Raw genomic sequence first — 12,621 nt, forward strand, 5'->3', positions numbered from 1 at the left:
GAATTGTCGTTAATTTTTAGTAGTCTGTTTTTTAATTTTGTCATCGCCATTTTTACAGATCGATTTTTCGGTGTAAATGTGTACAGTGTGTCGATTAAGTTTATTATATGCTCTGGGTTTGTATTGTACTTTTTTACAATTGAGGCTATTTTTTGTTTGGTGTGGGTGTCTGTGATAAAATTTTTAAAAGTTTCATAGTCCAAAATGTATTTGCTGGGTTCGTTCAGCATTGGTTGCTTAAACATTTCTATGTTTTCCAATAGTGTATGTTTTTTGTTTGTTTTTGTATAATTTGTAGCGATGTTGGATTCTGTTGATTGTGTTTCTGGGCATGTATCGGATTTTGAGGGTTGAACTGATTTCAGAGGTGATGGTGTTGTTAGTTGTAATTCTGTCTCTTGTGTTGGAGATTGTTGAGATTTTGTTAATAATTTATTGTGTTGTTCGATTGATTGTTTTTTTTGGGGAATAGATATTATTTCAGGGAAAGATTTAGTATCGGTTTCTGAATCATGACTACTAGAATGTAGTCTTTTTTTGTTCATTTCATTTGAAATACTTTTTGGTGAAGTAGTGTTAGTTTGTATTTGTAAATCAGTGTTGTTGGGTGTTGTAGGTTGTTGTGTATTAATTTCTATTTGTTGTATATTAGTTGTGTCATTTGTTTGTGGTGTATTAACGTTTGAATTTTGATTATTTAAGTTTACAGTGCTGTCTTCTACGTGGGGTTTAGGTTTTTTGCATGATTCGGTTGTATGTCCGAATTTGTTGCAGTTCGCGCATCTAATCTCATCAATTGATGTGTAAATATTGTATGTTTCATTTTCATAAGATATTTCTAATGTTTGAGGGATTTCAGGATGGTCTGCACTTATGAATAGAAAACGCCTGAATGTTTGAATATGGTTTAGGTTCGGATTGTTAAATCCAGCAGAGATATTGTATATGCTTGATAGCGGTTTTATGCCTAGTGATTCCAGTTTATTTAAGATAATGTTATTCGGCATCGTAGGTAGTACCCATAGAACTAAACGATGAGATGGTGTGACGTAGCTTTTTATTGTTATAATTGTATTGTTTATTTTAATTGATTTTATATTTTCCGTTAGATGGTTCGCGTCTTGTTTGGATTTCAGATATATACATATTCGGTTTCCTGATATTCTGGAAATGTATAATATTTTGTTGGGGTTTATATGTTGGCTTAGTACGTTTATATACTCTTCTAAAGGTGTATTCTCAATTGCATTAATTACAATAGCTTGATCTTTTTTTGGATAAGTGGGGATAAAATTTTTTGATACGGTCCTGGCGTATGATATTTTATTTTGTGATGTTGTTTGTTGATTATTCATGGTGGATGTTGTTGATGTAGATTGGGTGTTTGTTTGGATATGATTAGACATTATGGAGATGAATGCAATATATATATTTTTTACACGATATTAATATTAGATCTTTCACATATGTCTTTCTACTCACCATTGGTGAGCAGAATGTGTTAGTTGAACTCAAACTAGTATTTTAAGTATTTATTTTAGTTGTATAAAAATATGTTTTTAATAATTAATAATTTTGATTGTTATGTCACTTTGATTTATTTATTTCACAAATAGATGTTAACTCTAATAAGGTTGAAACTAGTCTCCCTTGTCAAAATTTGATTTACAGAAAACGTAATTAGGAGAGAAAGTTTAGTACCTAAAATTTATTTTTACAACTTATTATAAATATTTTACTTATATTAAGTTTTCGAGAAAGAATATATAGCTTAATTTTTGATAATTATTTTCTTATTTAACGATAAAGCTTTAAGCTTGAATTTAATAAAAATAAAAATTGTTCAAAAAACATAAAAATATGAGCATTTAAAAATGGCCTATTATTTTATGTTTTTATAAAGTATGTCAGTAGTAGTGTAGAAACGAGACACAGTATATCACAAAATATTATATTTCGATTTTCAGAGTGAAAACAAAAACTTTCTATCAGAAAGTGAATGAAATGTAATGTGTATGATTTGATGTACATTTTACAGGCTTTTCTATTTTATTTTGCCTATCTAAAATACTTAATTTAATAATCCTTATTAAATGTATATAGCGCTTTTATGATAAGGTATTAGTTTAAAATTATATTGAATAGTATTCATTACAACAATTTTACATATTTTAAACACAGTTGTTACATTTTAGGTTTTACGTTTTAATCACTAACATAAATCTATAATATTATATTATTTCAAGTGCATGTATTTTTTGCATATTGTTGCTACTACAATTGGGGCCTAGAAAGAATTAAATTTTTTTATGAAAATATAAACATCCGTTGTTTTTTGAAACCACGAATTGAGAACTTGCATGTTTTTTATTTTATTTTTTTTGGAATTTTAATAAAAATTACTAAAAAAAGATTGTTTTTTCATGTAATTTTACAATTGAAAATGGTTTTTCCAAACCACACGGAGAAATGATAAAATAATACGCAGAATGATAAATGGTTTGTTTCTATATATGCTTTCAATATATTATAACGTAATTTTCCATAGAAACAAGTTGAAAATTGTGAATTTAGTGTGATTCCGATTGACTCACTGTCTTAACGGATGTAAATACGTCACTACCTTTTTTTTTTTTTTTTTATTCAAAAATATTACTATTTTTTATTAATAAATAATAATTAATAAAAAAATGGAATTATTAATTTAACAAAAAAAAAATTACTTTTACATATTTTAAATAAATTATTCTTGCATTTATGTACGAATTTGTGACCAATAAAATTAATGCAAGTTCTCTATTATGCGATTTATATCCCTAAAAACTATTTTACTGAATTCGATTTAGCGATTCGTCAAATAAAAATTCTTTTTATATACACAATAAAAATAAAGTAAAATAGATTGAAAACAGTTGACCCAGTTCAAAAATATATGTATTTATAAAGAGACAATGGCTTTTTTTATTGTAGTTATTAAGGAGCTTAATTGTTATCAATAATTTCGGGAACAATTTTCAATATGGTCGAATTTCGACCAGTGGAGTAGCACTATAGTACCCAATTTTAAATGAAACACTTTTATTATTAACATCCTTAATGAATTATACCTACCTTTTGATGTCGACGAAAATATTAACTCGATTTCTACCTATTGCACATTAAATTTTGCGATTTATTCGTATCGAATCGGCTAAACATAATTTTAGTTTCTGATTCATTCTTTTTGGAAAATACTAAAAAGTTTGGATCCATCGAAATTAAAGTTTTTTTCCTAACTTTCTTTTTTTACCATTTTTTAATTTACTCTAAACCTACGATTAGAGTTAATTTCTAAAATGTACTGATAACGTTATATTTTGAAACCGACAGACGATACGTTCCAATAAATCTGACTTTCGTAATTGTTGGGTCAATATTAAAGTTTAGAAAACTTATTTTCATCAGAATTAAAAACAATTATTTTTCAAATGGTTCATCTAAATTCTTAAGGAAAATTTCCCCAATATAAAAAAAATTCAAAGTGCTTCCTTCCTAAAACAAAATTCCTATTACAAATGACACGCAATGCCCTCTGTAATAAGACTAACGTACCATTATTCACAGCGCCAGTTGCTAGTGATATTATGACATTTACTATTTCAACTAGAATCACAAAACAGCATCTAAGTGTTTTAGGTACAGATGGCGAGTTAATCAATCCAAAAATAAGATTTTTAATATAAATTAACTTTATTAATTATTACAAATAAAATCAAACATTCTAATTACAATAAAAATTACATAAGCTAACACTTAAATATATTTAAAAATTACATCTTTTTTATCTGCAACTGTTTGTAGTTCTAATTTAACTGGACATTGAAGCCAATTTGATAACAATTCTTCACAATAGCCGATCAAAAAATACATTTTTCTTGAACTAATTGCTTGTCGTACAATACCCGCTACTCTTATCATATTATGCTGCCGTTTTATTATAACTTCCGATGCAAATAAATTATGCCATGTACCAGTCATAAATTTTCGGATAAACAAATCTTCCACTACTGTTTCAGCAGGGCGTAACCCTCCAACTAAATTAGCTAAAAACCAATTAAATTTTTTAGTAATAATGTAAACATTTAACCATCCACCATAAACATGATTCGATATTTACATGTATTCCAAGAATTCCAAGATTTACGATGAGCTATATAATGTGGAGGATTTGCCATTTCATATGTTAAAGGCTTATCTCTTCTTGTAGTTATTTTGTATCTTCCAGCTTGGACCTTACAAAGAACAGTTGTGGTTTGAAGGGATCGGGAAAATTTCGATAATTCATTTATTGCAAGTATATTTTTGAAAATCTAAAAAATATGAAGTTTTTTACTTATTACGTTCAATAAAAATAATTTTGAATGAATTAACTTACATTTTGCGAAAACATAGTCAAAGTTCCCATTTTAAACAAATTACTTGCTTTTTAATAATAATTTTTCGTCGCAAATTTAAAGGTTATATAAAATGATATATATTATTGCAATAACAAACGCTACTCCCGAGTAAGTATATACTCTAACCTCGAAATGCACATCTATATGCAAAATTTAATTTATTGGATGTGTAATTAATAAAATTTTAATTATAGAATTTTCTAATAACGCCATTTTTGTGATTTAATAGGGTTTAAGTTTAAGAGCGCTAAAAAATTTAAAAAATGAAATCAATGAACAAGCAGAAACGGAATAAATATCACAACAAACCACGTAAACCTCCAAAAAATAATTTAAAAGAATCAAAATCAGACAGTGATGATGATGAACAACGAAATGAAATTACCACAGATTTTCCAGTGGCAATGTGGGATTTAAACCAATGTGATCCAAAAAAATGTTCAGGTCGTAAATTAGCGCGTTGGAATATGATAAAAACTCTGAAATTAGGCCAAAGATTTCAAGGATTAGTTCTAACACCCGTAGGTGAATGTAGTGTATCCCCAATGGATAGAAAAATTATCGAAGAACAAGGTATTGCAGTTGTAGATTGTTCATGGGCCCGTATTGATGAAATACCCGTTTCGCGAATGCGTACACCTTATCCAAGACTTTTACCATTTTTAATAGCAGCGAATCCTATAAATTATGGTAAACCTTGCCAATTAAGTTGTGTAGAAGCTATTTCCGCTGCATTTTATATTGTTGGGATGAAAACCTTAGCTGAAGAATATATGTCGAAATTTTCATGGGGTCATGCTTTTATTGAATTAAATGAAGAACTTTTAGAGCGGTATTCATTATGTAAAGACAGCCAAGAAATTTTAGATGCACAAAACAATTATATTCATCAGGCTCAGATTGAAAGATCTTTAGCTCGAGAAGGTACTGAATTCAAACAAAAACACATGTATGTCACTATAAACAATGCAATAATTATTTTTTCTAGAATTACCAGATTATCCGTCATCCGATGAATCAGATTCCGAAGATGAAAAAACCGAAGAAAATGGTAAAGAAGTGAACGAAATCTCTGATGAAAAATGTGAATAATTAAAATAGTTTCTATTTATAGTTAATTTTATAATATATATATATGATCATAAAAGTATTTTAACTGTTATTTTTTTCTCGAAATGTACTTGTAATATAGACATTGAATTCAATTTTCAAAGTTGTAAAAGATTCAAAATGAAAATTGATTGCGTCTAGCCGATCACTCGAAGTTAGAACAGAACCCGATACATCCATCCTACTAATATAAATGTAAAAGTTTGTATGTTTGTAACTCAAAAGCAACTGAAGGGACTTTGATAAAATTTGACGCACAAATAATGTACTACCTGGATTAGCACATACGGTACATTTTATTCTCAGAAATGTTAGGTTTCTATAGGGTAATCAAGAAATATCATCTTGAAATTTGATATAGATGCTGTAATTTCGTCTTGGATCCCAATTAGGATCCACCTTCACCCATCTGTTTACCGAATGAAAGCGAGTAAGACTAATAACAAAAACTCTGTTGGCCCATATACGCGATTAAACTTACGAACACACCGTTCATTTCGGTATTTTGTAAACAAGTAAACAAAACTTGGAGAATTTTGAATATAACAATGTATAACTGAAAAAAAATCTTTTCATGTTTTAAAAAATTGTATATTGTAAAATAACAATAGATTAATTATACGAATAATACCAATATTAAATATACTTAAAAATTACGAAAATAACAATTCTTAAATCTAATGTAAAAAAAAAAAATAGAACGTGAAATATTATTAATAACAAAATTAGATTAAAAATACAAAATCATCTGCAATCATTATTTGGTTAGCCTCTGTCATTTTGTGTAAAGCTAGTTGTATTTCATTTTCATTAAAAGGTTCCATAGCATGCTCTGTGTTGATAAATTCGGTTACACTTTTAACACTGATAGCATCTTTTCTTTCTTCACGGAACATCCGTTGCAAACTAATTTTAAATTTACTTAACCTGAAAAATATTAATAAATTAATTACGATTCAATTGAAAAAATGTATGATTTAAAATTACCTTTCATCAGTTATGGAACCAGCAAGCTCTTGTGATATTTCTTGTAATGACGTGTCACCTCCTCCAACTTTAGACATTTCACTTCGAGTAGATCTACGAGTCAAATCACCTGGGTCTTGAGGTGTAACTTGTGTCATATCAACATCCTCCTGAGTACCCTCATCTACTGATTTCCTCATTCGTCGACTACGTTTAGGTCTCGATTCAACTTCTTCTTCTTCCTGTGTATGTTCTGTATGTACTTCTTCATCAGATTCTTCGTCTTCTGATTGATCACGACGTCGTTTCTTTTTCTTTTCTTTTTCCAAAACTTTTTTGAAGTATGCATATTGCACTAATTCAATTGCAGCTTCCGCATCAGAAACACTAATTATTGGAGATAATCTTGCTTTTGCATGTGCAGTCGCTAAACGAATTAATGTTTCCAAAGTACGAGCCGTTACTGGTTGAGTTCTAGCGACATCCATATCCATTGCATCTTCAGATCTAAGTTTGGAATATTCATCAGCAATGAGTTCAGTAGCCTCTTCAGTTAATTTTGGTTTCATCATTTTGGCAACATAAATATATTTACGCATAAAGCCAGCTGATAATATTCTTTCATTTCTAGCACGCGATTTCCCATGCAACAAAGGTTCATATTTTTCATATACAGGTACTTTATTATTTTCATCATCGGCATCTGGATCATGTGTACTAAGCATTTCTACATTTAAACCCATGGGCAAGACTTCACCGTCTTGTTCACCTGGTTTTCTGAAATCCAATTAAATAATAAATCAAGAGATATAATAATTAACAAAGTTAATTGTTTCAACTTCTATAATTTAACAACAAAAATTTTGTCTAAAAAGATCAAATTGATCCAAATTTAGTCTGAAACTTAATTTAATTCATTTCCTTGTTTATATTGGAAAAAAATTATTCAAAATTCAATTCAATTCAATTCCATATTTATTAAATTACGAATTCAAATCGCAGCCAAGAAAGTAAGTACTTCAAAGATTTTTTATACCATGTATATATGAAATATACATAGTATTATAAGTTTAGTCCCAAGTTTGTAACGCCTAAAAATATTGATGCTACAAAAAAAAAATTGGTATAGGTGTTCATAAAATCACCTAATTAATCCATTTCCGGTTGTCCGTCCGTCCGTCCGTCCGGCTGTCCGGCTGTCCGGCCGTCCGTCCGGCTGTCCGGCCGTCCGTCCGTCCGTCCGTCTGTGGTCACGATTACTCAAAAACGAAAAGAGATATCAAGCTGAAATTTTTACAGCGTGCTTAGGACGTAAAAAGTGAGGTCAAGTTCGTAAATGAGCAACATGGGTCAATTGGGTCATGGGTCCGTAGTACCCATCTTGTAAACCGTTAGAGATAGAATAAAAGTTTAAATGTAAAAAATGTTCCTTACAAAAAAATAAACAACTTTTGTTTGAAACATTTTTTTGTAAAGATTATTGTTTACCCGTGACAGCGCAAATTAGTTCAGAACATAATTGTTATGTTATATATATATATATAACACATAGTATCAATTATTTGCATAGCAACAACATTGTTTATTTCAAACATATACGTCACTTATAAGATTGTATTATTTGTGTATCCGTCTGTGGACACGATAACTCAAAAACGAAAAAAGATATCGAGCTGAAATTTTTACAGCGTACTCAGGACGTAAAAAGTGAGGTCAAGTTCGTAAATGAGCATCATAGGTCAATTGGGACTTAGGTCCGTAGGACCCATCTTGTAAACCGTTAGAGATAGAACAAAAGTTTAATTGTAAAAAATGTTCCTTATCAAAAATTAAACAACTTTAGTTTAAATAATTCTTTTGTAAACATCACTGTTTACCCGTGAGGGCGACAATTAGGGCGGAAATTTTATAATATGTACTATACTTGATTATCAGTTATGTATGTGTCACATGTTGGTATATGTAATGTGATAAAGAAATCAACACTGACTATACATGGTATTTCAACAATTAACTCAGTCAATTGTTTGTTTTCACTTGTTTATCCTAGAGTTCTAAACTTTTTATACGTTATTTCAAACATGCGTCGATTCGGAACAGAACAGATATTTGTTTTAATATTCAATCTTATTTCCATATGCCAGTATCGCAAGATCTATGGATTAAGACACAAACTTAGACTAGTAAAAAATTAATACTAAATTTTTTGTACCTATATCTATGCATACGAACGACATGATCTGAGATCATAGAATCAATTTCTGCATCTACCACATCCAACATAACAAATAGCAAATCGAAACGAGAAAGAAGTGAATCTTGCAATCCAATATTTTCCATGGGAGTTTTATACTGATCATACTAAAAATGAAATTACAATTATTAGTTTAAAAAAATTTAATAAGAAATTAATTGCTTACCCGTCCATAAACTGGATTTGCAGCAGCCAACACAGAACATCGAGCATTTAAGCTAGCATGTATACCAGCTTTTGAAATTGTAACTCTTCCCTGTTCCATGACTTCATGTATAGCTGTTCTATCGATATCTGACATTTTGTCAAATTCATCAATGCATACTACTCCTCGATCTGCCAGAACCATAGCTCCTGCTTCCAATCTGAAAATTTGTATAAATTAATTCAAGAAAAATTGTTGTGTGGGAAGACCGTAATTTTCGTAAGTTGACAGTTGACATAAATCCAAAATTCAGATTTATTACCATTCTTTAGGATTCAAAATTTTGAATGGGTTTGAATCGCAGTGAATAGAAATATCAATTTTTACTCAGATTTTTTGCAAAATATGAATTCTTATCATTATTTGAACAAGGCTCTTGCATTTCGTGGTTTCTGGATCGATTCTTAGTTAAAATTATATTTTTCATTAAATGAATTAATTCTGAATGTTTAAGCTTAAAAGTACACAAGTTTTAAAAATGACCGGTGTTGATTTAAATGAATACCATTATAATTTTATTTTTGGCATATAGTTACCAAAATAACAAATTTTCAGATTTATCTTTGCTTTACTTTGATGCGCTTGAAAAAATGCATTCTATGCTCCATGAAAATTTAAAAACGATTCTTATGAGTAAATTTCAAATACCTTCGTTCACCAGTTTCCTGATCAGTAGTAACAGCAGCTGTTAAACCTACACCTGAAGAACCACGACCGGTAGTAGGTATAGCACGAGGCGCTGTATAAAGCACGTATCGTAGTAATTGAGATTTCGCAACACTAGGATCACCAATCAACAATATATTAATATCACCACGAAGTCGTGTACCATTCTTTAAAACTTTTTCAATTCCACCAACTAATAAGCATAAAATTGCTCGTTTAATAAAATCGTGACCATGAATTGACGGAGCTAATGATCGGCTTAAAATTTCAATGATGTCTTTGCTTTTTGCTAATTTTTTGCAAACAACAACATCTTCTCTTGAAATTGATCGAGTAGATTCCTTACTCAATTGCGAAATGTTGTTGGCAATCACAATAGTTCTGAAAATAAAATATTGAATTGTTAAATCAATTCTAAAAGGAGACAAGTAAAATAAAATTATTCCGTCTAAAAAAAGTTCAATTTTATTCATGCACTTTGGTAAGCAAAGATAATTCTTACCTAAAAGTACCGTTTGTAAATCCTCCTTGTTTGCTAGGTAAACATCTGAAATTTCCAACGACTTGAATTCGATCGCCAGGTTTGCAAAGATCAACTAAATCATCATCACAAATCACATCTACAGATCGTGGCAACTGACCCGCAGGTGCTTTTTCTGGCATTTCTTGTAATGATATTGTTTGATGATCTTTATAAGTCGATAAACCGAATTCAGTTTCCAATAAATTGCCATCTTCATCCTATAAAATCCGTTGAATTTAAAAAAAAAAAATTTAGCAAATAATCTAAATATTCCATACCTTAGTGGGGTACACTGAACTAGTTGGAAAAGCTTCTAAAGATGTTAAATCGGCATATTTTCTTTCCATAACTTTCTTTGTGGCTGGGCAATAATGAACACTTCTCACAACTTTTGGTCGAATTAATGAACCTAATTTCAAAACAAATTGAATTAGTAAATTATTTGGCAAGTGATATACGGGTCAAGAATAATAATATTACTAACATCGTGTAACAATTCCTTCCACACATATAAGATTTCCCAAATATTTGGATGTTAATGATCGTGGAGTAACATGTTTGTTTCCAAAACTCCCTTCGAACGCAACGAAAAATTCGGTGTTGTCTTTGCTATATGTTGAATCTATACTTGCAACATATTCTTTAAGTGCTTTTTGAAAGGCTACTTGTTCCTCGAACGATTTGCTCAATAAAGCGGCGGCTCGTTCGGGATTTTTGCGTCGCAAATCATTAACATTAACAACTAATCTACGTTTATCATCTGCTAGCATATTTTTTACTGCATTCATATATATTCCTTGATCCTCCTAGAAATAGAAAAAATTTATTATTTTACTATATTAAATGTTTGTCTGCAACTAGTTACCCCATCGTCTAAAAAGTTAAGATAATCTCTTTGAATATCTCGTAAATGTTGATCCAATTCTTGGTCATCCATATTTGTATGTTTATTTTAAAATTTTACTTCACTAAATTAACTCTGAGTTTATTGTTTTAATAAAATTTGAACAAAAATTTTAACACAAAACAATACTTATAACTTTACAAATGTATGCAAGTATTTTGCGCGGGAAACTGAAATAAGTGTAGCCAACTTTTAAAAAAAAGAACATCTGCTAAATTTGAAAAATGTTCCCAACAAAAAGAAGTAAAAATTTAAATATAATGCGGTATTATATCAATTCATAACTATAATATGATGTAGCCATCCTTAGCGAAATAAAAAATTGTAGCTATACTATTATTATTATTACTATTTCCTATTATGGTGAATAGTAGTAGTACCGTAAGATTTTTATAATATAGTCCCCTTGAGTAGTACTTTCAATTTTGTCTTTTTATTTGAAACTAACGAGAACAATAAAAGCGATGATATGATGATATGATGATGAGGACTGTAATGAGAATAAAATGATAATTACATGGAAACAGTAATGAAGAAATTTCGCTTTGTGTAAGTAGTAATGTATCCTAATAATAACTAATGTTAAAGACAATGCATGAAACCTTTTCAAATTTTGATTGAGTAAATTTCTTTCAAATATTAAAATGATAAGATCGCAACCTCGATTTTCAAAATTTCTATGCCTCCACTATAAATTTTCTACTCTATTAAAATTAAATTAGGATTGATTTTTTTACCGGACTGCGCGACGCAAAGAAATGGTAATGTGTTTATCAGTCTATGTATGTGTGTTCCTTTGTAACACACCAGAGACGAAATGCGCGGGACGGGCCGATCTTGGTGATTCTTATATCAATCGATTTCTCTTAATCTTTCGAGTCTCACTGAAGATATGCCAATAATGAAAATTCAATATGGCGACCACCAGTGGGGTATCATTGAATGGCTATTCAATAGACAAATCGATTGACGTAAAAATCATTAAAATCTAGAGCGCCACAAAGGACCAAACATACAAACATTAGCTGAAAATGAATGTCGAACTATATATATACATATATATATATATATGGTAAGTGAGGTATCATAGACCTTTTCATTTCAATTACGATTCATTATTGTTTCGGACAGACAAGTTGGACAAAGATACAAGGTATTTGTTATTCATTTTATAACATTAGTTTTTTTGACATACTATCCGAAAAAAAAGGTAATCACTTTTTAAAATGAAAAGGTCTATCGGATAGGTTTTAACAATTAGGGCCAATTAAAATCTAGACCGGCTCAAATCTTCCCAATAATGGGTCCCGATTATTGTAGTCGCTAGTTATTACTGGACTTGTTTTTTTCTTTTCAGTTTTTATTTAACTCAGTCGAATTTTTTGTTTTTTTTAAACTAATTTTTTTATTAGTTGCGATTTATTCACTTACTTTTGAGAGCTGTAAATAAAATTAGCAATTAGTTCTCGAAATCGAACTGTATTTTGTCAGACACAAAGGCAAATTTAAATTTATAAAATATAATATTTAATAAAATATAGCTTTTTATTTTTTGAT

At 29.6% G+C, this 12,621-nt stretch overlaps 3 protein-coding genes across 4 annotated transcripts; 1 reads left to right on the top strand and 2 right to left on the bottom strand.

Moving 5' to 3' along the window:
• Positions 1–3,767: 3,767 nt before the first annotated feature.
• LOC123292039 (28S ribosomal protein S24, mitochondrial) lies at positions 3,768–4,549 on the bottom strand. Its single transcript, XM_044872542.1, has 3 exons — positions 4,415–4,549; positions 4,157–4,349; positions 3,768–4,082 (listed from the first exon to the last, which is right to left on the bottom strand). The coding sequence occupies exons 1-3, from the start codon at positions 4,442–4,444 to the stop codon at positions 3,793–3,795; spliced, it is 513 nt and encodes a 170-aa protein (XP_044728477.1). The 5' UTR covers positions 4,445–4,549; the 3' UTR covers positions 3,768–3,792.
• On the top strand, positions 4,404–5,568 carry LOC123292038 (18S rRNA aminocarboxypropyltransferase). Its single transcript, XM_044872541.1, has 3 exons — positions 4,404–4,544; positions 4,666–5,360; positions 5,425–5,568. Exons 2-3 carry the CDS (start codon positions 4,700–4,702, stop codon positions 5,526–5,528), a joined length of 765 nt encoding a protein of 254 aa, XP_044728476.1. The 5' UTR covers positions 4,404–4,544; positions 4,666–4,699; the 3' UTR covers positions 5,529–5,568.
• A 682-nt stretch (positions 5,569–6,250) lies between these two features.
• LOC123291445 (DNA replication licensing factor Mcm3) lies at positions 6,251–11,212 on the bottom strand. 2 transcript variants are annotated; one of them, XM_044871737.1, is made up of 9 exons: positions 11,026–11,212; positions 10,645–10,966; positions 10,439–10,569; positions 10,140–10,378; positions 9,620–10,018; positions 8,933–9,131; positions 8,725–8,873; positions 6,691–7,289; positions 6,251–6,477 (listed from the first exon to the last, which is right to left on the bottom strand). In XM_044871737.1, exons 1-9 carry the CDS (start codon positions 11,095–11,097, stop codon positions 6,272–6,274), a joined length of 2,316 nt encoding a protein of 771 aa, XP_044727672.1. In that variant the 5' UTR covers positions 11,098–11,212; the 3' UTR covers positions 6,251–6,271. The 2 variants fall into 2 exon arrangements, with proteins under 2 accessions (XP_044727672.1, XP_044727671.1); XM_044871736.1 differs by having other exon boundaries at positions 6,251–6,473; positions 6,534–7,289.
• Positions 11,213–12,621: the final 1,409 nt, after the last annotated feature.

The sequence above is a fragment of the Chrysoperla carnea genome, chromosome 2 (assembly GCF_905475395.1).
Source record: "Chrysoperla carnea chromosome 2, inChrCarn1.1, whole genome shotgun sequence".
Lineage (NCBI taxonomy): Eukaryota > Metazoa > Arthropoda > Insecta > Neuroptera > Chrysopidae > Chrysoperla > Chrysoperla carnea.

Coding starts and splice junctions, on each gene's coding strand:
- LOC123291445 (XM_044871736.1), bottom strand. CDS start 11,097: ATGGATGACCAAGAATTGGATCAACATTTACGAGATATTCAAAGAGAT. Junction 10,570..10,644: donor GGAAGGAATTGTTACACGAT/GTTAGTAATATT, acceptor TTTTGAAATTAG/GTTCATTAATTCGACCAAAA. Junction 6,474..6,533: donor GGTTCCATAACTGATGAAAG/GTAATTTTAAAT, acceptor AATATTTTTCAG/GTTAAGTAAATTTAAAATTA.
- LOC123292039 (XM_044872542.1), bottom strand. CDS start 4,444: ATGGGAACTTTGACTATGTTTTCGCAAAAT. Junction 4,350..4,414: donor TGACTATGTTTTCGCAAAAT/GTAAGTTAATTC, acceptor CATATTTTTTAG/ATTTTCAAAAATATACTTGC. Junction 4,083..4,156: donor TTGGAATTCTTGGAATACAT/GTAAATATCGAA, acceptor ATTGGTTTTTAG/CTAATTTAGTTGGAGGGTTA.
- LOC123292038 (XM_044872541.1), top strand. CDS start 4,700: ATGAAATCAATGAACAAGCAGAAACGGAATAAATATCACAACAAACCA. Junction 5,361..5,424: donor AAGATCTTTAGCTCGAGAAG/GTACTGAATTCA, acceptor TATTTTTTCTAG/AATTACCAGATTATCCGTCA.